The following is a 24016-nucleotide window of genomic DNA, read 5'->3' as shown; positions in this document are numbered from 1 at the left end:
TCCTTTTCTGAGGTTTTATGTCCTGAAACTGTGCAGATAACCAGTGCAATGAGATCAGTCATCTCAAAACAGACAGCTTTACCCAAAAAGTAGCGTGTGGAACAATTTTATCTCAAGATAAAAATCCATGAGCTAGCCAACTCCTTAGCACAGGAGCAACAAGTGAGTGGGAGGAGGAAATACTTTGAGTGGATGTTCTACGGTCTGAGAATAAATTGCAATGCAACAATGCAGAGAGCCTTACAAAGAAATGCTTAATTCTCTGAAGTAACAGAAACAACTTCTCATCTGAAGTAGTAGCCTTTACTATTGCTACAAGCTTCACCTTTTGATCTTGTCTATGTGGTAGGCAGCTCTGACTTGTAAAATAACTCCTTTCAACCCTCTTAAGAGTTTTCTTAGCTGAACAGCTCTTAGTACTCGTGCATTACTTCACTCTCTAAATACTTAAGTTCAACAAAGGCTGCTAGAAGTTTTCATTTTCTCTTTTGTAACAGGGAATTTGACTTTGAAACTCCTTAATATATATAACAAAATCACTGACTTCCAATTATTATTTTGTGGAATATTGGAGGAAAAGATTGTCAAGAATTCAAGCTCCAGGAACACTGCAATTCAAAGCAATCGCTGGCTCATCCAGCATCCCATTTATTCACACTTGTACTCCCTTGGCAACTAATGGCACTCTGTATTCCCACAGCTCTGCTATCTTGCCTTCAAATTCGATTTGCAATTTATGCACTTGGCTGTATTCTCCCAAATCACCACCCTTTATTGTTGTCAGGTGGCACAGGGAGGCCTCAACAAACTCAAAGTCCATCTCTGTTATAAATTAACAGCTTTACATAGCAAGTGTCACGGATTAAAGAAAAAACAGACAAACCAAGAAATCAACGTACAGATAAACCAAAAACCTTAAGAGATGGCATTGATTTGTCAAGTATATCTTGTCTTTTTCCAGTTAAAAAAACATGTGGGAACTTGGCAGGACAGGAGAATGTTTCAGAGCCTGATACATCATGCTCTGTCTACATAGGGCTGCACTTGCAGCACGAGCTGTAACGTCACATGCTCTGAGGTGTATATATAGCTTCAAGGACAGGGAGGTTTAACGTGAGAAATCATGTTTGAGATTTAATGCTTGTAAACAGCATTAGCTATTTGATACTTGTAGCTGCTTTAGTACATACTAAACTCATGATATCCTGTGCTTGGGAAACTATCCTTACGAAGCCACAGTTTCACACTAAGGATTTAAGCATTGGGCAATGGTATTCTTGCCTCAATCCCTATGTGTTATGTCACTGGCTCTGTATCAACCCCCTTTCCAGCACTGCCATTATTTGCATGAACAAACTATGCACTGAATCCATTTACTAAGAGGAATGAGGTGGAAAGGCAGATTTCCATGTCAAATCAGTTCTGTGTCCCACTTCATACCTTCGGAACATAAATGGTTGGGTCAAAATGATAAGTCCAGAGGAAGAACTGATCACATTTTAATGAAAAAAGCTAATCTGTGGTGTGCATTTAAAGAAACGACGAGAGAAAAGTCTTTATACCAGTGTCTTAAGGTTTGGGTTGCTAAGAGGGATTCTGTTCAAAATAATGTTATCCATCAGGCTGCCCAGAGGGGTGTGGAGGCTCCTTCCTTGGAGGGCTTCAAGACCCACCTGGACATGTTCCTGTGTGACCTGATCTAGGTGGGAGCTGCTTCTGCAGGGGGGCTGGACTGGATGATCTCTAAAGGTCCCTTCCAAGTCCTACCATTCCATGATTCCATGACATGCATTTCCAAGCTACACGGCACACTCCAGAGCTAAAACCACAGAAATCTTGGAATAACTTCAAGACAATGAAACATTACAGTATTTTACTCCTTAATAATTGTAGTGTCAGTCTGATTAACAAGAACTGCTTAAAAGAGACACAAGTGGATAAATGCACTTTCTCTGTATCATGTAACACCACTAACCTGGACATTTCTAGTGTTCCAGTTGCATAGTGCTCTAGTCTGGTGAGCTCGGGCTGAAGAAAAGTATCCAGCAAATAAAAAGCAAAGTTTATTTCTTCAGATGAAGGAACATGCCACTGGATGTCCAAGTTCCACAGGTCACCTGGTTTACCCCAGTCCTGTAGTAAAGACATTTCTTATTAATCAACTAGGAAGCAAAATGTCTTTTGAAATCATTACACTATTACTTAAAAATACCCCAAACCAACCCCATAAAGCAGCTTCTGCTGCACAGCACCTGTCCTGACAACTCCAGGAAACACACAGGACACAATGAAACCAAACAGAAATCCCAAACCTGCTGTAATATCTACATGTATCTAGAAAATAACAGGTGTCTGAAAGGACTGAAAGGCCTGTAGTGATCCAGTTGAAACTGAACTTTGATTCCTTTGCCTGGACACAAACTCAGAAACATTCTTAGGTACAACTCAGCCTTTTGCTGCTCGTCTAGGGAAGGTGCAGAAGTTACCCAGTTAATACTACTTCCTTCAGCTTTGAAGCACCATCAGCAAACTTAGTACTTTCATTTTTAAAGCAAAATTAGAAAAGGCAAGCTAAGTGTTGAGTTGGACTTTCCACATAACACCAGGTCACCCCATGACAAAGACCACTTGTCTATTTTGGCTTGCAGAGCTCAGACTTGCTATACAATTGATACCACGTGGGTATTTCGAAGAGAAAGTCAGGATCTGTTCCTAATTCATACTCAAACCTTAAGTCCATGCTTAGGACTATACTGACTGATAGGTCTTTGCAGTCCTCACTTCCCATTTCCTGTCTTGGTCCAATTTTACGTGGTAATTTACTATTTCAAAACTTCCCTGTGTTTTTAAAATGCCTGACTGCTCTGGCTGAATGAAAACTACAAATGCACTCACTCAGCAGAGCCTGCTATTACCCCTCCTCCTTGGCAGAGCAAGCTAGTCCTCCATCAATATTATCTGAGAAAGGGACAGACCTGCAGTTTTACACTGGGGCAGGGTAGCAAACAATTAAGTGACAAACTCAAGCTGTTAATGGCAATTAAGAGTTGATAATACACACTAACTGATCTATGGAACAGCAAGTTAATTGTCTTTTTTTCCCCAGTTTCAGAGGAGGAATTTTTCAAGAACAATTTTGAGCTGAGGCATTTAATCAGGATTTTTCTTCTTTACCCATTTAAATGAATATCTGGCCCAAGCAGATGTTCCCATCACTTTATAAAACTGCAGTAGCATTCTGTAACAAGCACTAGATGATCTGCAGTTGTAAAGTTCTGTAAAAGATCACTCTTCAGCAAAATGCAGCATCATTCTATTCAAACAGGTCAGCTGAAAACTGACACATTGTTGGTCCATAACACTGATAAACTGACCCCAAAGTTTTAACAGCAGACTAGCACATTACTTCTGACAGTTTCAGTAATTGTTAACATTGACACTTCTGCTTTCCTTTTGTCTCAGGCTCAGGGCAGAACCTTGGCCCACTTGTTATTCTGCCCATGTGTAAAACACCGTATCTCCTTTCTTGCAATTGTTTTGCACTGAGGTGCCCATTTTCCCATGCACGCACTATTACTCGTTATATCTGATAACCACATTTACACAGAGAGGAACGAGGCAAGGCTGCAGCTCTCATCCACAAAAGCAGATGAAAGACTAAGCTCGTCTCAGTGCAGCAATGCCTCCTCTGACTGCACGTTTAAGTGAACACAAAATTCTGCTCAACTCCAAAGTGTTGATACCACTGTACCTGACAACAGGGTCTCAGTTAAATGCATTCTATATCACATGATTAAGAAACACGATCAGACACTCTTGCTTTGTATTATCTTACTGTAGACATGCAACCATTGGAAAAGACACATCATAAAGCATTCATAAGTCACGCTATAAAACTACTCAAGTCAATATTCATCTTTTGCTGTCAATGTAGTTTTCAGTAACTTATCATTTGTTATACATTTCAAAGCCCAAAGCATCTTTCAATTACACTTTCCATTGCTGCTGTTACCTACATCCAGATATCTCCAAAGAACAACAAATAATATTGTGTATAATTGCTTTTAAAAAAGAAAGTCAAATCCTCTAATCCTAAATAAATGAAAATCCTTGCCTTGATAGGAAAGTATTCAGAAAGAGGCTTGTCAAAGCCACCTGGCACACTGCAGTACTCTGTGGGGTAGATAAGTGTAGCAGAACGAAGAAGATGGTGCAGTAGGTTACAAGACAGAATGTAACCCTGCTTACAGGTTAAATGTAGGGTTCGCTGCAGTATCTTCCCAAGCTGCTCCCTGTATGGTAGCAACTTCTTTCCATCCACTCGAGTGATCTAATGGGAAAGACAGATATTTCAAAGGTAAACTGCTGGTTTTATTTGAGCAGACCAAAGAGGATCACACCACTCAACCAACCCTGTAACAAGTTTCAATCAGTATGTCACACTGAGTTCAAACCCGACTTGCACATGAACAACCAGCTCACTGCCCTGCTCCTGCTGCCACACCAGCGCTGATCCAAGCCAGGATGTCCTTGGCCTTCCTGGCCACACTGCTGGCTCAAGTGCAGCCACTGTCAGTCAACACCCCCAGGCCCTTTCCCTCTGGGCAGCTTTCCAGCCCCTTTGCCCCAGCCTGGGGTTGCAGGTACTCGCCCTTGTTAAATCTCATACGTAAGGGCTCATGGCTCCAGTCTGGCCAGGGCCCACTGAAGGGCCTTCCAGGCACATCAACACATCTGCCCAACTTGGTGCCATATGCCCATTTACTGAGGGTGCACTCAATCCCCTCATCCAGATTATGGATAAAGATGTCAAATAGAGTTGGTTTCAAGTTTAAGTAGCACATGAGAACCGTGAACTTGACCCCCTTCAAAATCAAAGGCATCCCATGGTTTTCCCTCTTCCTGCTCTACCCCTCAATAACTGCATTCAATGCTTTCAGTTTATTCCACATACATAGTGCATGTTTATTTTCTTCAAACCACATTCACTTATGCCCCATTTTAACTTAGGTAAGAAAAACAGAAGTGCCACAGTGCAATTCATACATTTACTTTGTTTCAATAGTAGAAGTTCATTTTCTTCAAGGGACACTAAACAGGACTGAATGACACACATGCATGGGAAGGATATTCTTTGCAATACCTCTGACAAAAGCTGGAGATTCCAAAGCAGCTCCTTATCTAGTTCTTCATCATGTAATACATCATCATCTAGAGAAAAAAGTGATAAGCACTGCTGTGACCATACTGCAGTCAACTTTCCCTAACAAACTAGATCATAAACCAGATACTTGCATCCTGAAAGTTTATTCCCAACCCTTCTACTGCAACCTGCCAATCCACACTGCACCCACACACAGCTGGAAGTTACTTTAGTCCATGTAACTCCCTGAATGCTTTTAGAGAAATTAAGCCATGTCTGGACACATGGAGAACTGTCACATTTTTAAAGAAGCATGCTCCTGTAGCTTCTGTCTTGAAATTACACAGCAATAGCTGTTGGTTGGGTTTTTTCAGGCAAAATAATGGACAGAACGAGCTTTCCATCGTTGCAATGAAGTTGTGGAAAACACACGCGACTTTTAAATCTTATTTTCAACAGAAGTCAACTCAAATCTAAGCAAGTAATATGAGAGACTTCATGAACTTACTGACTGTGAGGTGAGTTATAACGTTGCAGCAATGTGGTACAAACAGCTTCAAGGACTCCTCGGGGCGGCACTGGAAACAGCATCATAAATAGACCCGTTTTAAACAAAGGCACCTTACGAAACTCAGTACACACACTGATCACATCTTCTAACCGCCTTACTGAATAAGTGAGGAGAGTAGACTGTATCTCAGCTGCCATTCAGCCAGAAGTCAGCCTGACTTCACAATTCCTAAACACTCAGTAAAGCTTAAACCTTACATAAACACCAGAAAAACCCTTTGTGAGTCGACCTCTTGAAATATCACAATACGCAACCACCTACTTTCATGAGCCATAACATTAAGAACCACCTGTATTTACAGGAAAATTCAAGATCTTACATAAGAAAAAAAAAGTAGTAGCACTGGCTTTTTTCTTTTTCAAATTAAAGACCAAGTGAAGTCAGAGCATTTCCTCTCACCTTTACTGCAGCTCGGCACATATCAGCGACCATTCGACCAGCAACTCTTGTCTCAAATATATTTGAAACAGCAAAGTTGAACACCTTCTCCAGGGCAACCTGAAATAGGTACAGAATGATGGTTACTTTCTCCAAAAAAGAAAACCAGGTGTTGTCAAATGTTTGATGTCCCACAGAAGTCAGTGGCTGCACATAATATTGTGTTCTTTTAAAACAAAAGACTGCAACCATGATGATTCTTCCATGATTTCTCTGACCCCATTACCACATGGCTCCCTGAACAGATCATTTTGCCCTATGGTGGGAAGAGAAAATTCTACTCTAAGAGGGACAAACTGAAAGCATGGGATTGGGTAGCTTAGCATTACCATGAAGAGACATGAAAAATCACAGCCTAAAATGATCAAGTGATAAAATGAGCTGTTAGAATGATTTCTCCCAAGGTTTACCCTCAGTTGGCAAGTTGGCATCAAAAACTTGAAGAGTTCTGTACTGATGTTTATAATACCATGAAACAATGTCTTCAAGTCCTAAGTTTTTCCCACAGCACTTCCCTTGGTTAAATGTGAAAGGTCACAAGAGGACAACGAAGGGAGAATCTGAATGTGTCAGTTGTTCACAACAGAAAATGCAGCCTCTTAAAGGTAGGGGGAGAGCCTACGTTCTGCATACCTTAAAGATATCCTTTGAACACTGAGTGAGGATTGTACTGAAAGTAGAAGAGAGACCCAATTCCACTAGACTCTCCAGATGAGTCATTTTCTCAGTTTCAGTCTCCTCTCTGGTTTGTTCCAGCGTGCTACTCTCTATAAGTCCAAAACACCTACAAATACAATGAGAATAACGTTTGTCAGCAGAACTTGGAAGCTGCATTGAGTTTTTCACCTATGCTTGGCTCACTTACCTGTCCATAAACTGCAGTACAAAATCCTCAAATTCAGCAGTTGCAGAGCACAGTTCTCTTTCCACCTACAGTTTTGCAATGCAAAAGAAGCACAAAAGGTTGGCTTTTCTGAAGGTGTGAACTTTATTTCCCATATTAACCAACTCAAAACCCTTCCAACCTCAGTGACACAGACTACAGCACATTTCCCATGAATGTTTCCACAGCTGTGAGTATGCTACGTGAAACAAAGACTACACTTTGTTTACACTGTCCTGTCCAATTTCCTGGCCTTGATGTCTAGCCAAATAACCTGTCAGAATGAAACTGGGTCCATCTCCATGGATACAACCTTTGCCCTTATTTCTGGAGGCCGGCGAGTGCCAGCCCCCATGGCAGCCTTGGCTCTGCAGACGTATTTACGTTCAACATTCCGCCTACAAACTCCTCTTAATTTTTGGGTGTTGCAGCTCTGAGGCAATGGAATTAACCTTCTTCCAGGCTGGTGAGCCTTCAGAAACGTGCAATTTGCAGCTGCTGTCCTCTGAGCTACAAGAAGAGTCTTCTAACAATGGATACCACTGCTGCTACCTCGCTTGCAGTAGGTCAGAGGTAGTTTTACTATGTGCTTGAACTGCAGTGTTAAAAGCAGAATCAAAAGTCCAGTGGTAAGTACAAAAACAAAAACTATTTCATGGTCTCCACTGGATTTTTTTTCCTATGTAAAAAAGGACAAGGTATTGCAAGATTGCTTTTTAAGGATTGTCTTTATTGCCACCTTAATGTTTAGTGGTAACAAGAGGCTTCAACAATTTAATGGCAGCTGCTATTTTATTAGACTCAGAAAAATTCAAATAGCAAGGGACCTCTGGAGACCATGTAAGTCCAACCTCCTACTCTAGCAGGGCAAGCTCAGAGTCAAATTACACTACACATGGCCTTGTGCAGCTAAGCTTTGACATAAAAATATTCAACTGTTACAATTTAACACCATCTCTACAACAACCTATCACTGAACAGCAATGCTAAGAACACCTGGCAAATTTGCATGCTGATATCAAACCTACAACATGGACCACAAGCAAACAGGACCCACACCTTCATCTTTTCATTGCATTTTTGTTTAACTCTTGTTTTACATTTACAAAAAGAGAGTAGCAAACCTAGTAGAGATTACTACATTGCTAGAAATTAAACTGAAAAGTAGGTTCTGGATTTGTTTTTGTAACTGCACAGCACTCTCACCTCTGAAAGATCTTCTCTTTCTTGCAATACAGATGAACAATCTACTAAAGGCACCAAAGTAGAAAACGTTGCAATGAACTGGAATGTAATCTGTTGAGAGTTGCAAGCAGCTCTTTAGTAAGTGTTATTGTACTCTACATAAGAAAAAAATCCTCTGCAGTTAAGGGAGCTCAAGCAAATCCTTACTTTAAAGAACCCCAGAGCCTAACTCCTCCACCCCAAAACTTCAAAACTTATTTCTGATTTCATATATAAAACCTACCAGTCAGCACTGTGAAAAACCCCCTCCACTTTGAGTCAAGTCATACTCACTTTGTGCTGAACTTTCAAGTTTCAAAAACCCTGTGATGTTTACATTGTTTGAATTGGCAATATGAACTCCTGAAGATGTGGGCTTTTACAGCCTAATTTAACAAAAACCTATTAATAAAGGTCTTCGTGTTGATCTTAAGAGAATACCAATATTCTACTATTATATTATACTAGCAGCTCAGGAACATCTACTTTATCTTGGTTTTCAGAGCTGCCAGAGAGCGAGTACAATGCTTATCACAATCTAGTGTGTTAAAGATTCACTTGGCATTGTCTAACAAGTCAAAAGCATTAATGTCAAGTTAAAGGCTGATAATATTAACTTTCTACAAACAGAACTGTACAAGACCAGAAGCAGGTGAGGAGTTCCTGGAAACACCAGTTACTTTCATATGCATGTTATTCAGAGTGTGCTAGTTGGCTAGCTGTCTCCTAAAGAAAAGGTAAGACCTATACACTCACCATACACTTGCTGAAGTCATTTGGATCCACCCCAGGTAATGCTCTCATCAGTAGAGGTAGCATGTGTGTTGGACCTTCAGGAAACCACTTTCCCCCCGATACCAGACTGCGAGCTACTCCAATAACACAGTTTAACGTAGCTGTGAGCTGATGGGGTTCTGTCAATGTCTCAAGTGCAGGATATGTTCTAGAAAGTTTAAGAGCAGTCAAGTTAGGAACAATATGTTTTCTAAAATCTTTAAAAGATGGATTGCACACATGATTTTCTACAGAAAGGGTACAAAAATTCTACAAGAAAAATTCAAGCTACTCAATGGCTCCCACATTCCCTCATCTCTTTTTTCAATGGACTTTACACTCCTCTGTAAAAAAAAAACCAAACTCCTTTCATTTGGTCCTATTCACAACACGTTCAGGAGTCAATAATCTATTAGCTGATAACTACATGGGCTCCTAGATTCAAAGCTATGATTCTTTTCACATTTGAACTTCTGGGTACTTTAAGGTTGTTGTGGCAAGTGTCAAAACTTGCCTTGACTCTCTCTAAATAGACAAGGGATGCATTAATGTCCCATTGAAGTCCATATCTTTTTATGGAAACACACTACTATGATTTTTAAGCCTTTTTCTTATTACACTTAGTCCTTTTATACCAAACTCCATAACACTTCCTAATGTCATCAAGCACCTACATTTCTAACAAGAGTCATAGTCCTACCCCTGCCCTACGTCATCTAAAGCACAAAGGATCTACATTTACTCAACCAAATGAATTCATCTGGAACTGCAGCCAAGGCAAACATACCAGTGATAGTTTGAACTACTGAGCAGACATTCAGTCTGCTGTTAAAACAGAAAGAGTAGTCATACCCAATAGGGGTATCCATTGCTGTCCTCCCTGGAACTGTTGTGCTTGAAATGTTTTTGTGTAAGAGCAGATTTATCAAGTTGTTACAAACAGTGAAGTCAGTGAGGTATGCAACTCGGGATGGGCTCTTCAAGACAAACTCATTTCTCCACTGTTTTTACAATAGCAGTTGTTGAAGTAGAAAAGACTGCATAGGACAGGGCACATGGACAAGGAATAAAGCTTCTCACCGGGGCAGGAAGGAGCCACATTCTTCATTTGGAATTTCAGGCACCAAGGCATTAGTAATAGGTACAAACGAAACATGTGACGTGGGCACATACTGTGTGTTGTTTATGAAGTCACAGGCAACAACAGTAACTTCAAATTATCTGTCACATACTGGTACATAACAGGAACATTAAACTTATGCTTATGACTACACAAACACGCCATCATCATTTATATTCAGCCCAATTGAAAGCTAGTGAGAAAGTGCAAGATGCCTCCTGAATAATACACACTGATATAAAATGAGAACAGAAATGCAAACCACTTGAGGACTACCTTCTATTGCATGGATTATGAACAGCTCCCAGAACTATTCCACTTGCCAGTGTTTGAAAACAACAAACCAAACCTAATTAAAATAAAACTCAAAGTCATCTCCTCCTCTCCATCCTGACTCAGGAGATTGCTCCAGGGTGTGTAATAGCAGCTCCTCACACTGCAAGCATTTATTTGCAGCAAGGAAATTGCTTAGCATTTAACATGATTGCTTTGCATACTTATTTCCTGTGAAGGGAACAGAGAAGTTTTAACATTTCTGCAGAACTTACTTCTCAAGTACAGGTGGAATTACTAATTCAGGACGCATCAGTGCAAGGTTCTGCAGAGCTTGGGCAGCCTCCAGGCTTCCAGTTTTACTAAACATAGCCAGCAGAACAGGTTGAATAATGCACTGTACAAAGTCTGTAACATCTTGATCAGTAAGTTTATGAGTATCAGGCACAGGAGTTAGCCAAGTCATTTTCTTGTAGCGCTCACGATGCAGCCTTCTGACAACACTGCTGGGTAACCTCTGAAGTAGCTTCATCAGTTTGTTCTGTTGAACAGACAAGAAATGCTCCTCAGTTACTTGGTAGTAGCAGAATCTGAGCTGCTAAGTGTACAACAAACAATTAATACACCATTATCTTGAAATTACACGAGTGCAATAAGAAAACACTCAGAAGAGCTCTAAAAGACAACGTTCACAATTTGTCATTAGACTTCAGTTCCCAAAACATTAATTATGCTGCCAGTGCCGTGCCTTATGATTAAAAAAATCATGACAAATTATATACAAAGGATTAGTCAAGAACCAAGATTACTTACAGGTAACCAGGGACATCTGTGTGAGCACTTTCTGCACAGTCACGTGTAAGTCAACACCCTGCTCTAGAACAAGTCAGCTCCTCTGGCACTGCTCTGACCAGCTTTGCTATTTTCATCTGTACTTTCTGTTAGCTATCACAGGGAGATTCTTGCATCCTCTAGCAGAAGACTCCAATAGCTATGCCATCAGAAAGCTCTGCTTCCAACTACACAGCCGTTAGAAATCTTTTTTACTTTGGTTAATCAAAACCAGAGTTTGCCGACTTGGTGACAGCAGGTCAGTGACACAAAAGGTATGTCACACTGAGGCTGTATATCACCCTCCTTTAAAATGCTGACTTTCTTCTAGCTATCTATGAATTAGATGTCTAGCTTTGACTTCTAAACTGCACTTGGACTAGATGTTTGAAGGACACTCCCATTAGCTGTGGTCCTGGCATCGGAACAAAAGTATGATTTGAATCAAAGTAGTCACATACCTTGAAAACTACAGCTTCAAAATACTGTACAACTGACAATCTGGCTGTTGGAACACACAGTTCATCTACCAACGTGTTAGATTTGACAGGTTTGACCATCCCAGTTACAGCAAAGTCATTGTCCTGGCATGCCAAACACTCACCAGCCAGCGTCCGTTATTTGAAGGGTGGTAAAAGGAGGCAATGCTATTGAACAATCCAGATAAGTGCTTCTGCACCAGCTTACTTGGTCCACCCTGTACAGAATGAACAACAGAACTTTATGACATGAACAGCTAAAATGAACAGGTAACAACAGTACAAGACAGAAGTTCTCTCCATCTGATCTGACCAAGTTCACCTGGAGTGATTCAACTGTTCACCAGTCCCAAGTGTGTACCCACAGTGGCACCTGTAGCTGGCTGTTCACCTCTAGAATGCCACAGTCAGTGGCTCTGAAACAAATCTTTCCATACACATTCCAAACTGACAGCAAAACTACGTACTTTAAAACAAACCTTGGCCAACATCATGCTTCTGCAGTGAGCTAACAAACACGACCTTTAAATACACACTTGCTTAAAGCTCTGCATTAGGTTTTGTTTCACTTGACTGTAGAAATGACTAACCATCATGGCTGTGATCCACATCACTGCATGTCCCACATCATAGGCATTGGTTAAGAACCGTGGAACAACTACTTGATTGCTTCCCACTGGAAGATTTAAACTCCTCAAAATTCTGGTAAAGATCTGAAACAAGGAGAAAGACATGAATATACTAATCAAAAGGTGTGTGGTGGTGTTGAGTTTAATATAACTTTAAAAATCCATAAGCTGACAGATCCAAAGGTCAGATATGCTACTTAACAAAAGAATATCATCAAGGGCCACTTCCACAAGAACATGTGATTAGTTATACAATCAGACAGCATCTGTCCAAGAAGGCATGTTGTTCCTCTGGTTTGGTTCTGAGTCAGGTGATAACAGCAACACCCTCCTGTGCTGGCTGTTACAGAAGGATGACTCAAATGTTTTAAACTTAGGTCTTCAAATTAATGCACCTAATTTCCAAAAGTGGGTCAGTGCAGTCTGAGTTCCATACAGGGAACGTGAATTATTCTTAGCAAAGCAATACTGGGGTGTTATCTCCAAGTAAACAACGTCTCATAAAATGAGAACTGTTACCTTTGGTACATATGGATCCCAGTCTATGTACCCAATGTTGTCAGTGGCCAAGCGAGCAAATAGGTTTACCAGATGCTGAAAATAACCACACAATAAGAAATAGTTATTACAATATAATGAATGATAAGCTCTAGTCTGGCCATTTCATTGACTTCTCTATCAGAAATGTGTTACCTACTTTCATGGCCTTTGCAGAGATGACAATGTGGATGGGTTACTGGAAAATATCCTACAGAATATTCTGAGCAATGTGACCCTACCAAGAAATATCTGAGATGTCTTGTGAAAGAGTGTTGAAGATTATTTGTTAGACTATTTGACAGAAACAAACCAAATCATGATATTGAAAGTGCATCCTGTCATCTTTCTGTCAGAAACAGTCGACAGAACTGTGATTTTTTTTGGATAGTTGTCAGAAAGACACAGACAAAAGTGTCTACAGACAAATCTCAAATAAGACTTTGGCAATCTCTCATGTTGAAATCTGGACAGTTGCCCACTGTTGGAACAAAGATGCCCTCCTTTATTTGTGATGAAACCAAACTCAAAGCAGAAACCTACTTCAAGTCCCTTCACAAAGAAATTCCCAGAAACTAAACGTGCTACAAAGGTGGCATTCAACTGTGCTTTGGAAATCAGCTTTCCCTGAAGACACTGAGAAGTCCTCCTTGTGTGTAACAGGCAGGAGACTAGTAAAAGGGGACAGATGGTCAATGAGCTTCACACTGACTATGGAAACAACCTGGTCATTTGCCAAGTCTCCCTACAGCAAAGTCAAGGCACAGGTCAGCTGACAACAATAGCACCTAAGCTGCTGGTGGTGATGTCTCAAGATGAGGTTTGATTTTGTTTCATTTCCCAAGTTTGCATCTAGTCATACAAGAACACACCAAACCAGCAGGCAGGTGCATGGTATGTTATTTCCCTCAAAAGACAAGCCCAATAGTATTTGTGGCCAACGAGAGTACAGGTTCTTTACTGTATGTAAAATAAAGATGACAACAACTCCTCGCAGTCAAGGTAAAGCATTACTACTCAAAATTAGGCACCACAAAAGATGTGTTAAGATACAGAAGACAAGATTTCATAGAACTATAATTGATAGAAACCACAACAGCACTTTGCATCACGGTAAGCCATTAGCAGGCAGCCTGGAGAGTGCCAGCATTCCCAAGGCTGCAAAGAAAAGCTGCCCGAGCTAGCTACTAAACAACATTCAGCAAGCACAAGTGCTGTTCATTTATTCATCCAGTAATTACTTGCTAACATTAATGATTTTATTGTCTCTGCTTTCTTCTACTAGTTAAAGCAGGCAGAAAAGAAAAATCCATGCTATCACCGTTTGCCTTAGCTTTGCAAGCACACAGCAGGAACATCATTTAAATGTATTTCTTCTAGTGTGGATGTAAAGTAAATACTCACCCCTTCCCATTGGGGAAGATTTTGAACTGACACCCAAAGGCCTATAAATTCATCAAACCAAAGTCTGCAAGAAAGCAGAATGAGAACGATTGTGATGTTGTGAAAGCAGCTTCCCCACTGAATGCTTATCCCCCACTTTGTCAGGTGGCTGCAGCAACTCATCTGTCCCGCAACTCAGCAAGAGCAGAGATCCCTTAGCCTCCCACAGTATTCTCCCTACCTCCAACTCTGAGTTTCAGTCCTTGCTTCTTTTACCTCTCCTCCTCTTACTCTTTCCTTATCCACCCCACCTCCCCACCACCTCCTTCACACAAGTGTTTCACCATGAGTTTCCTTACCTACTCCAGCTTTGCCATTTCATTACATATTGCCATCCCAACACAGGTAAAACATAGGAAAAAAAATCACACGTCATTTCCCTCTGCCTGAAAATTTGTCCCTAATGACTGATGGTTACAAATTACATCAGCATTTAGTCTGAATTTACCTGAGGCCAGGGATGCAAACCCTCCATACCAGCTCCTGAATTCAATTCACCTTTACAAACCATATTCACTCCCTTCCATGAAGTTTTTAATAACTCTATAGCACAAATATATTTTTAGCCTAACCTGCCTAAGTAATCTCAACACACACTAAATATCGCTGGCTTATGTTTCAGAGTTCAATAGTTCCACCTTAAAGATGATCTAGATACTGTCCTGTCATGCAAATATTGCTCCTTTAACTCTCAATCCTATTTCCTGTAGTGGCCTTCCTACCATCTCACATCTCCACTTCTTTATAGTGAACTGAAGAACTCCACCTTACAATCCCATATTTGTAGTAACAGCTGTATTTCAACCTACATGAAAGACTCATCAGAAGCTAACCCAAATTAAACAGAGGTAGGACTTAAAACTCTGCTATGATTAATCATTTTTCTTTGTGTGGCTATTCCTTCAGAACTAACATGTATTTAACCCAATTTAGCTTGCTTTGTTGTCCATTCTGTGCTTTTCAGTAGAGAATAGGTACTAAGACTCCCTTAGGTCACTTTTACAAAAGAAGAACTGACAGAATTTCTGCCTTGAACTCTTTCCAAAAAGGCTGTTAAAAGCCACCATTCACTTTGCTTGGTAAGACTTCAGCTCATCCTGTAAAAGATAACTGCCTGCATCTGCAACAGAGTACCCCACAGATGTTCAAGTGCACTTACTTGAAACCTTTCTGGTGAAGTTCAGGAGGAAGGGTAGTAGGTAGAAACAGTTCAAAGTAGGTAATAGCCTTTTGCATGGTAACATCAAAGGGACACATTAGAGGCCTCCATTCATCGAGCATCTCTGCAGTGGCATCTTCTGGAAAATAGCTGAAAACAAAGAAACCATTATGGACTTGGCTTTGAAGTTTGAGCCTTTTAAAAACATATTTAAAGGTATCTACTAATTTGCCATAAATTGTAGTTTTCCAGTAAGACGGGAAATCCTCAACTCCACTTACTTGGCCTTCAAAAAACATGAAGTTCAGACCAAGACCGTGGTGCATCGCTATAAGACCACAAATGTAAGAAGGTTCTTGCCTTACTGAATTAGAAAAGATCTTAAACACCACAAAACTGTTTCAACTTGAAGGCTGGTCAAAAGCTAACTGCTACTATTCACATTTGATGCAATATAAAATGAACATTACTTAAGGCACAAGGAACATTACAAGAACGATGGTTATTTAAAGGAAAGTAAATGCAGGATTTCAAACACACACCAGATACAGCTGTTTACACAACATAATTATAGCAGTTGAAATGGGGCCAACTGGCAGTAACAATGTCAGGGTCCCAACCTTAAGTAAAAATTTCCAAGAGATAAAAATCACATTTTCATTTTTAAAACACTGTTTCAGTGACTTTCACAGTCACAACAGATACCATAAAAATCAACGTTGAACACTGAGGGGCTTTATTTAGCTACAAAACTAGATATATATATATGTACACATACACACATTTGGGAAAAGCATATGGTTGCTTTACCCTTACATTCCTCATACTAACAGCATGTGTTTAGAACAGCATCTCTGGTAGGAATGCTCAACGGAATAAGTACCATGTGAAACAACTGCCGCCACAAAAGCAGACAATAACTACAAAGGGTCATTGGAAAAGTAAAGAGAAGAGAACAAGTCTCCTCTCTGCATCATTGCAGTACCTTAAGCTGTTAAAACAGTGAACTAGTGCAGAGAGCAAGTCTGATTCAGGCACACATTCTCAGTGATCAGAACAGAGCACAAAACAATGAAAGAAACAGTGGCCTTAGCTAGTGACAGCCTGTCTTAACTATTAATGAATTCTTAACAAAGGCTGTTAAGGAGAAGAGAAAAAGTCTTGCACTTCATTTAAACATTTTGTTCTCCTATGTAATCTATGAAACTGTGGTATCCATCATTCATTCTGTTTCACTGTATTATGAGACTCAACCTTCCACCCCAAGCTTCTTACATGAGTCGGAACATCAAGCCATGCTACGACTAGTAGGGTGTGGAGTTCTGGGGTAGGTTTATTTTGGTTGGTTGGGGATTCTTAACACTTTTTTTCCCTCTCTTAAAAGTAATATTTAAGAAACAGGCTTAAAGAAACCAAACACTTACGGTCTGCAGCTCTTCACCAGTGTTTTCAGAACACTTTCTACAGAACTGAAACAAGAAAGGAAACATTAGGGATAGTATATTACCAAATGTCAATGACAGCAAAAAAGAAACAACTATTTGCTGATTTTTCCCCCTCAAGAACTTAAAATAATGTTGATGCAATTAGATGTCTTCTGTGAACATGCAGTAGCCAATCTAATCATAATGATTAAAATGGAATAACAATTTCTTGTAAGTAATATCCTGCATTTAATCAATGAACAACCAGCAGAGCAAGATAACTTCTTGAGGAAACGGAGAACACATATTTGTAAGATGAATAATGGCAACAGAGTTCAGATAATTGTTATCATTAGACTCTAAACATCAGATCTGTCCTTTTGCACTGGTTTTGTTCCAGTGCTTCCAAGAAAGAGAAGTGAACTATCTGCAAATCAGTTATTGTTTCATTGGCTTCCTTCACGATTAACAGCTGATTTCAAAAGTGTTTTCATCCATAGCAAGACAACTTATTTGAGAAATCATTTTATCATGTATTGTCACAGGATGCAATCAATCTGCTTACAGACTAAACCTCAGAACAAACCCAAAGAATAAAGGGAGGAGGTGTAGAGAGAGCGATCGATCAATGGAACCATAAAGGTAGCAAACTGTCACATTATTCAAATCTTTCCCTTATTACAAGATGAGCTCCAGATTGAATTGCACTTTTAGCAAAAAACATTCCCTGAATAAAAAAAAACCCACTAAGATCTGGCAGAAGAACTTCCTGTCTTTTAGTTGTACTTTCTGCACTCTTAGTTAAATCCTTTAGTTCAGCATAAAATAACTAACATAGGGAGATGCTGTTTGGGTTGGAAAAAGATGATGCAAATGGATCATCTTTCGATCAGTTAAGGTCAATAAGACACACAAATACTGAGCATGCAAACACTCTCTCCCTAGTCCTACACAAAATGAACTGATTCCACACAAGCCAGAAGAAACAAAAAGGATAAACCCCTATTTCCCTTCAATGCAAGCCAGTAAAATGACCACTCAGTCTCCACATCACTACTTCAGTTCAAGCAGTGCTTTAGAGATGAAAACTCTGTACATTTTATGCAAGTGGTAAGGTAGGTAAAATTTTGAGCTGACAGCTTCTATTGAAGAGGTATGAGCAAATGTTCGTTAAACAAAAATATGATCAAACTCTGCAAGAAGCTCAAAGATTCTGGGTTAAAGCAAATGCTCTTCTAAAAAAATATCCAGAAAATAAATAAATAGTTGTTCCAAGAGGAGATAAATAATACATGAACCAGCAATATTCTTAAGAGCATTAAAAATGAACAAGAAAAATATGTGTGTGACAAAACCAAAAAACCCCTATCTCCATACTATCACAGTCTACTGAAGTAAGCAATCACTAAGGAGAACATGAGGGACAGAGGAGTTTTAAGAAACACCAATGCCAGAGATCAAGTCTTTCAGATTCACAGTCAGACCTCAGCATTTGAAGAGAGATATGGAGAAAGACTGGAAGGGATGTCCTCCCCTGCCTTCCCATCACTAATTTAGAACAGAAGCTAGAAAGAAAAAAGCACCAGTAGACAATACTTCCATCTAGAACACAGTTAAACTACAGATAACCATGACTGATGGCTACTAGTTAGCAAAAGACAGGACAATATACCCGGGGAAGGCAAGAGGCTGCTGGTGACTGTTTTGATTATCACTTTGAACATACTCTCTCAAACTTTTCTAGCAGTGGTTTCTGTTCCTTTTTTGGTTAGACTTCCTGCATATCACACTCACAAATTTCCATATGCTTTCTAACAGTAAATCTAGCCATGGATTAACAGAGCATGAGCACAATAGCAATCAACTATAGCTAAACCACACCAGACTGGATCAGCCTCCTGTAATTTGCACTCCTCACTCAGGTTTTTAGTTCTGACCACTGGGATTAAGGTATTAAAACTTTTGCAAATGAGAGGTTACAAAGCCACTTACACAGGAAGGTATCTCCTCTTAAGTTCTGACACAACCATATATTTAATGAAATAAAGAGAACTTTCTCATCCCATTCAGTGTCCTTTGCCTGACGTGCAGTGGACGCTCCATTAACAGAGCTTAAGACAACGAAAACAGCAGCCAGCTATAGCTTTACAAATGATTTTAGTGAATTTCTAACTCCAGAGAGACAAGTATCAATCTCACATTGAATTAATACAACTAAAAATTTCTTCCTACAAACCCCCAAAGTAAAAAACTACTGCAGCTCCACTTATTTCACTTCTCTGAACCCCTGTATACCCCAGAACTCCTATCTGGTTTTCACTGTCAAAATCGATAGTAAGCTCTTCCAACATAGAAACTTTTGTTTCACATTTCACAGCTACAAGGTTGTTGCTGGGTGTATTTTCCAGAACCTATGACCACACTGCTAAAGCACTTTCCATGATTTCATAGTTTTTAATAGTAAGGTGCATCCACTCAGCAACATGCACTTGGACACTAATACTTATTTCAACTATATTCAGACACAGCAATTACTCAAACGTAAACCCAACCTTTCCTTTGACCCTTGAAATACATATGCTGGTTAAATTAGTTAGCATATAGCCACTTTATCAGCCACTTCACACACACTATCTTGTTCCCCAATTAGAAAGGTTTACATACAGTGCGACATTCTCATACACAGTGGTGTAATGTTAACGTTGGTTTTCCAATACAATTATTTATGCAGAAAATTACACCTGTGTGACAAGTGTTACAGTCTAACAGAACATGCAGAAGATTACACATCGGCCAGAGCTGAACGAAACAAAAAGTCATTCTTACCACCTATGTAATACATTAAGCACAAATGTTTTAGGTGAAGACAAGCCTGGTCGATATGAACTGAATGTAGAAAACAGAAAGTAAAACAGCGGTTAAATTAACAGCTACAAATCATCTCAGCTCTTTAATTAAATCTCTCTTGACTTCCATCAAAAAGGTAACCCTCCAAATTGACATTAAAGAATAAACACTGTATGAGAACAGATCGCACTGCATATTGAGTGTCGGATATCTACTACAGTTAATCAAAGCTATCATTTCAGACAGACCATCACAACTAGTATCTTCCTCCCAGCTCAACTTCCTTTTCCCACTGGGAAATGTCCCCTCCCCATTATGTAAGTTTCTCACACAGTGAAAAGTGACTAGTAAGGATCCCTACAGAGCAAAGTATGTGGCTTCAGTGGGTGCTGGCATGGGCATAAAATACACCAATAAACAAAGCTCTGCTCTTTGTGATTTGCACTAACAAGTAAGATCTGCAATTAGCAAAATAACGCAAGACAGTAGCCATGAGAGAAATTCACAATAAAAAGCTCCATAAGAAGTTAAAAGTCTGCATGTATTTTCTGTTCAAGTCACTTACAGCAACAGAATCTTCCACCCAGTAAAGGAAGTTAGTCAATATCCCTAGACAGACAATTAAGGGATTGCTGAAACCAATTTAATATTTTCACCTGCATTTCTTGACATAAGTTTAAACTCATTATGTTTGTCTGAACATGTAATACCTTGTATAATCTTATAGAGCAAGACCTTGACTAGTAGTAATTTTAGAAGACCTATGATTTTGGAAATTTGACAGGTGGAGAGGGATTGGCAGCACAAAGAAAGCAAAGAAAACAAGCTGTCATTTTTACAATCACTAGAACACTTACAGAATCCTCAACTGGGAAAAAAACAAACCTGATTTGTCCACATATCATACCACCAATCTGAAAATACAGCTATGTATTTTCTACAGAGGGCACTAGGTTTCAGATACCAGAAATGATTACAGCACACACATTTAAGAACAGCAACACTTTTTCCCCCAAAAACCTTACTGTGTAATAAAACAGGTGACCAGACCTTTAACTCGAATATCTTGAAAAAATTTAACATGAAATGCCTTAATCTGGGGGTTACCATCCTAAATTAATGCAGGCCCTTGTTCCAGCAGATTTAAAAATTAACTCCATCACATTCATAAAGAGAGAAATTGCATAACACACACAACTGCCTGGCAGAAAGACACACAGGCATGCGATCGCTGAAGTACACTTCATGAAAACAGAAGGAGAATATTTACTGTGCACTGAATTCCAGACATGAAAAGCAAATCACAAAGTACTTTCCAAGCATTACAGGTACTCATAGCCTACCAAATGTTTTAAATGCAAACTTACTTGGGAAACCAATTCAATCCAAGATGTTCTGTTTTGGAGTATAATATTCTTTCCAACATTTCATAAAGTGGTCTCCATGGTAACTCTAAATCATCCCTGGAAAGCAGCTCTTTTTTCCTAATAGGAAAAGAAACCCAAACCAGCCAATGAGCATTTTAGGATTAAACATTTTCACCACACATCAGCATACCCTAAATCACTGCTCTGAATTTTGCTTATCTCCAGCACTTGGCACAAAGCACAGGAAGGTCAGGCAAGGAAATAAGCTGGCTGCTTGCAGCACTTCTGCACAAACAGAAGCTGTCAAGATCCTCAGGAAAAGTCTGACTAAGTGAAATAAACTATCAAGTCGTTAGACAGCCTTCACCTTCTCTGTATTTGAGATTCAACCTTAACACTTGGTGCTCTGAGAGGCATCCTCTTCCTAAAGGAAGGTGCAAACCTGATATCCTCTCACTTTCGATATCACTCATAATGCTTTGAAAGTGGCAAAGAGTTCACACAATGAGAACACTTTAAGCAACCTCATTTGTAGAGAGGAGATGAAGTAATCTGTATATAACGACATTAAGCCAAGTGATCAACTCCTTAGAAAAGTTTCATCAGTCAGCAGAAATCCATACTTACTTCAACAGGTTTATCAACAGGCGTGAAAACCCTTGCATCATGCTGATCTCGAGCTTTGGAATCGTTACCAACTCATACAGCAATTTGATAAAAAGCACATGATCTTCTCTGCTAAATTTTCTTCCATATAATCGGATGTATCTACAAACAAAATACAAGATGAGTCAGCAATATTGTTAAACATTTCCATTTCATGTAAGACCTGAGTCAGATTCCACCTGACTTGCTGATCGATGAAATGAAACTAAAACCTGGTTCACAAGTCCAATAAATAAGAATCTAAAGATATACAGCAATAGAAGACTTGTCAACTAAGCTAACAACAGAAAATGACCAAATAAACATTTTTTTCCAAGACCCTACAAATTCTTGAACTTCATGCTCACACCAGGTACAATAAAAACAGAGATTGCATTTTATCACCTCTGCTCAAAATGCACTGGACATGAAATTTACTACCTCTGTACACAATCCAGTATCTAACAACAAAATTTCAAGTGAAGTTCAAATCTGATAGCTCCCAGTAACACTGAAGAACTGATTTAGCCACTGAGCTTTGAGGGTGCTGAGCCCCACTGCTATCCGTTATAGTTACTGTTTTAAGAATGTATAGATCCATTGGGACTAACTCTGGAATAAATGCTTGGTGTTTTCAAGTTTAGATGGAATAAAGGAATACACTTAAATTCTTAAAAGATAATTTGTACCATCAAAAGCCATATAAGGTTCTAGTGTGATGTGACCTGTCACACAAGTGCTCACTCAGGAAGCACACTTTGCTTATTACTGCTTCAACTATGGCTAAGATTCACAAGAGGTTTACTAATTGTTGTCCCCCAAGTAGCAGTTAGACAAACCATACAAGATATGAACCCCTATGAAACATTTTTTTTCAGAAGCCAATTCGTTGTTTTCAAGACTTAGTAGAGGCTGAATGGATTTGTGACTAAGTAAACACTAGTGAAGGATCAAGGCTTCTTCTGACAGTGTGAAGAATGCCAGATCTCACACTACTTATCCAGTATGCAGGGCAGCACACATTGGAGAATCCCACATGGAACCACCACGTGAAAAAATTGGAAGGAAACAACTGTAAAGGACTCAGACTTGAAAGGAATAGAGGACAGGTAATTTTAAAGGGGCAAACATTAGCAGTTAATGATGTAACAATGAAAACAAACAGTCTTGATTTCTGAACTTGACTCCTGTGACATTGAGGAGTGAAGTTCAATATTACACATATTTTAGTTTCAAATGCTCATGGTCCTCTATAAACTTTAACTCCTCCCAAAAGTGCTAGTGGGAGAACTGACTACTTGAGACTGAAAAGTTAGACCCATTAATAAACCACACTGACAGAAAACATGCTTCACACAGTGACAACAGGAGCACGTGGGATTTGGACTCAAGTATTTGTTTCTTTTATTTCCCCAGATATCTGTTCCTGACTTCAAAGCAAAATTCTCTCTGAACTTTCAGGATCACATACAGCTAGTAATCTGACCAGAGTTATCTTCCTTAAATATACAGGTACCAAGTGCCCTTGCTCTTTCCTCACAACCTCCAGTTCCCCTTGAAGACACACAGGAATAGCTACAGAGCTCTGGTAAACCAATAAGCACCAGTTTTCAGGAAAAAATAAAAGAATACTGAAGCAGCAAAATACAGGATAACCCACTTCTGCCACAGGAACCTAAATCATCTGGATTGGCAAGAAACACCACCTACATATAGAATTACCCCATCAAGAGCTGAACACCTGCAATTTCACACACAAAAAATGGATGTGCAAAAAGAATCCTCAGAAAAATAAAAAGGGGTGAAACTTGATGGTTTGAGGGCTGACAGAAGTATGTAACTTACTCATTTTAATAACAATATTCTACCTTCTAAACACACATATTCCTCATACTATATTTGGGAAGAGGCCCCTGTTAAAGTCTGGAAGCTTTTTCAAGATAACCAGGGTAATAATCAGTACAAGAATTTAATAAGCAAAGAGCTATTCCCAGATTCTCAAAGGAAAACTACATGCATTTAAAAAGACTCTGCTAGACTTAACAGGCAAGTGAGAGGTATTGTATGTGTCTGAAAGAGAAAGGACCAGCCACAGTCCTATCATTGGCACTCAGTCGCTTCACTTCATTTCACTTACTGTTTAATAAAAAACAGTGCTTGATGCAATGATCAAATTTTAATGAAGTTTGCCAACAAGACTGTTTGTGTTCTTCATGGCAGTACACATAA

The 24016-nt window shown here is 39.5% G+C and overlaps 1 protein-coding gene across 6 annotated transcripts in view; it reads right to left on the bottom strand.

The window, feature by feature from the left end:
- The window catches only part of PSME4 (proteasome activator subunit 4), a 90231-nt gene that overhangs the window by 46918 nt on the left and 19297 nt on the right, over positions 1 to 24016 (bottom strand). For all 6 annotated transcript variants that reach the window (XM_061989346.1, XM_061989345.1, XM_061989341.1 and 3 more), the window contains 18 exons: positions 21770 to 21910; positions 21143 to 21259; positions 16929 to 16973; positions 15505 to 15654; positions 14307 to 14370; positions 12885 to 12959; positions 12327 to 12449; positions 11862 to 11954; positions 10702 to 10967; positions 9016 to 9202; positions 8242 to 8331; positions 7018 to 7082; positions 6786 to 6936; positions 6114 to 6212; positions 5652 to 5721; positions 5144 to 5211; positions 4115 to 4330; positions 1976 to 2133 (listed from right to left, as the gene is read on the bottom strand). In XM_061989346.1, the coding sequence (XP_061845330.1) occupies positions 1976 to 2133; positions 4115 to 4330; positions 5144 to 5211; positions 5652 to 5721; positions 6114 to 6212; positions 6786 to 6936; positions 7018 to 7082; positions 8242 to 8331; positions 9016 to 9202; positions 10702 to 10967; positions 11862 to 11954; positions 12327 to 12449; positions 12885 to 12959; positions 14307 to 14370; positions 15505 to 15654; positions 16929 to 16973; positions 21143 to 21259; positions 21770 to 21810 (2078 nt within the window). In that variant the 5' untranslated portion in view covers positions 21811 to 21910. The remainder of the gene's footprint in view (positions 1 to 1975; positions 2134 to 4114; positions 4331 to 5143; positions 5212 to 5651; positions 5722 to 6113; positions 6213 to 6785; positions 6937 to 7017; positions 7083 to 8241; positions 8332 to 9015; positions 9203 to 10701; positions 10968 to 11861; positions 11955 to 12326; positions 12450 to 12884; positions 12960 to 14306; positions 14371 to 15504; positions 15655 to 16928; positions 16974 to 21142; positions 21260 to 21769; positions 21911 to 24016) is intronic.

The sequence above is a fragment of the Colius striatus genome, chromosome 2 (genome assembly GCF_028858725.1).
Source record: "Colius striatus isolate bColStr4 chromosome 2, bColStr4.1.hap1, whole genome shotgun sequence".
Taxonomy (NCBI): domain Eukaryota; kingdom Metazoa; phylum Chordata; class Aves; order Coliiformes; family Coliidae; genus Colius; species Colius striatus.
Note: the sequence above shows the minus strand (reverse complement) of the source record. Positions and strands in the feature narration are given on the sequence as shown.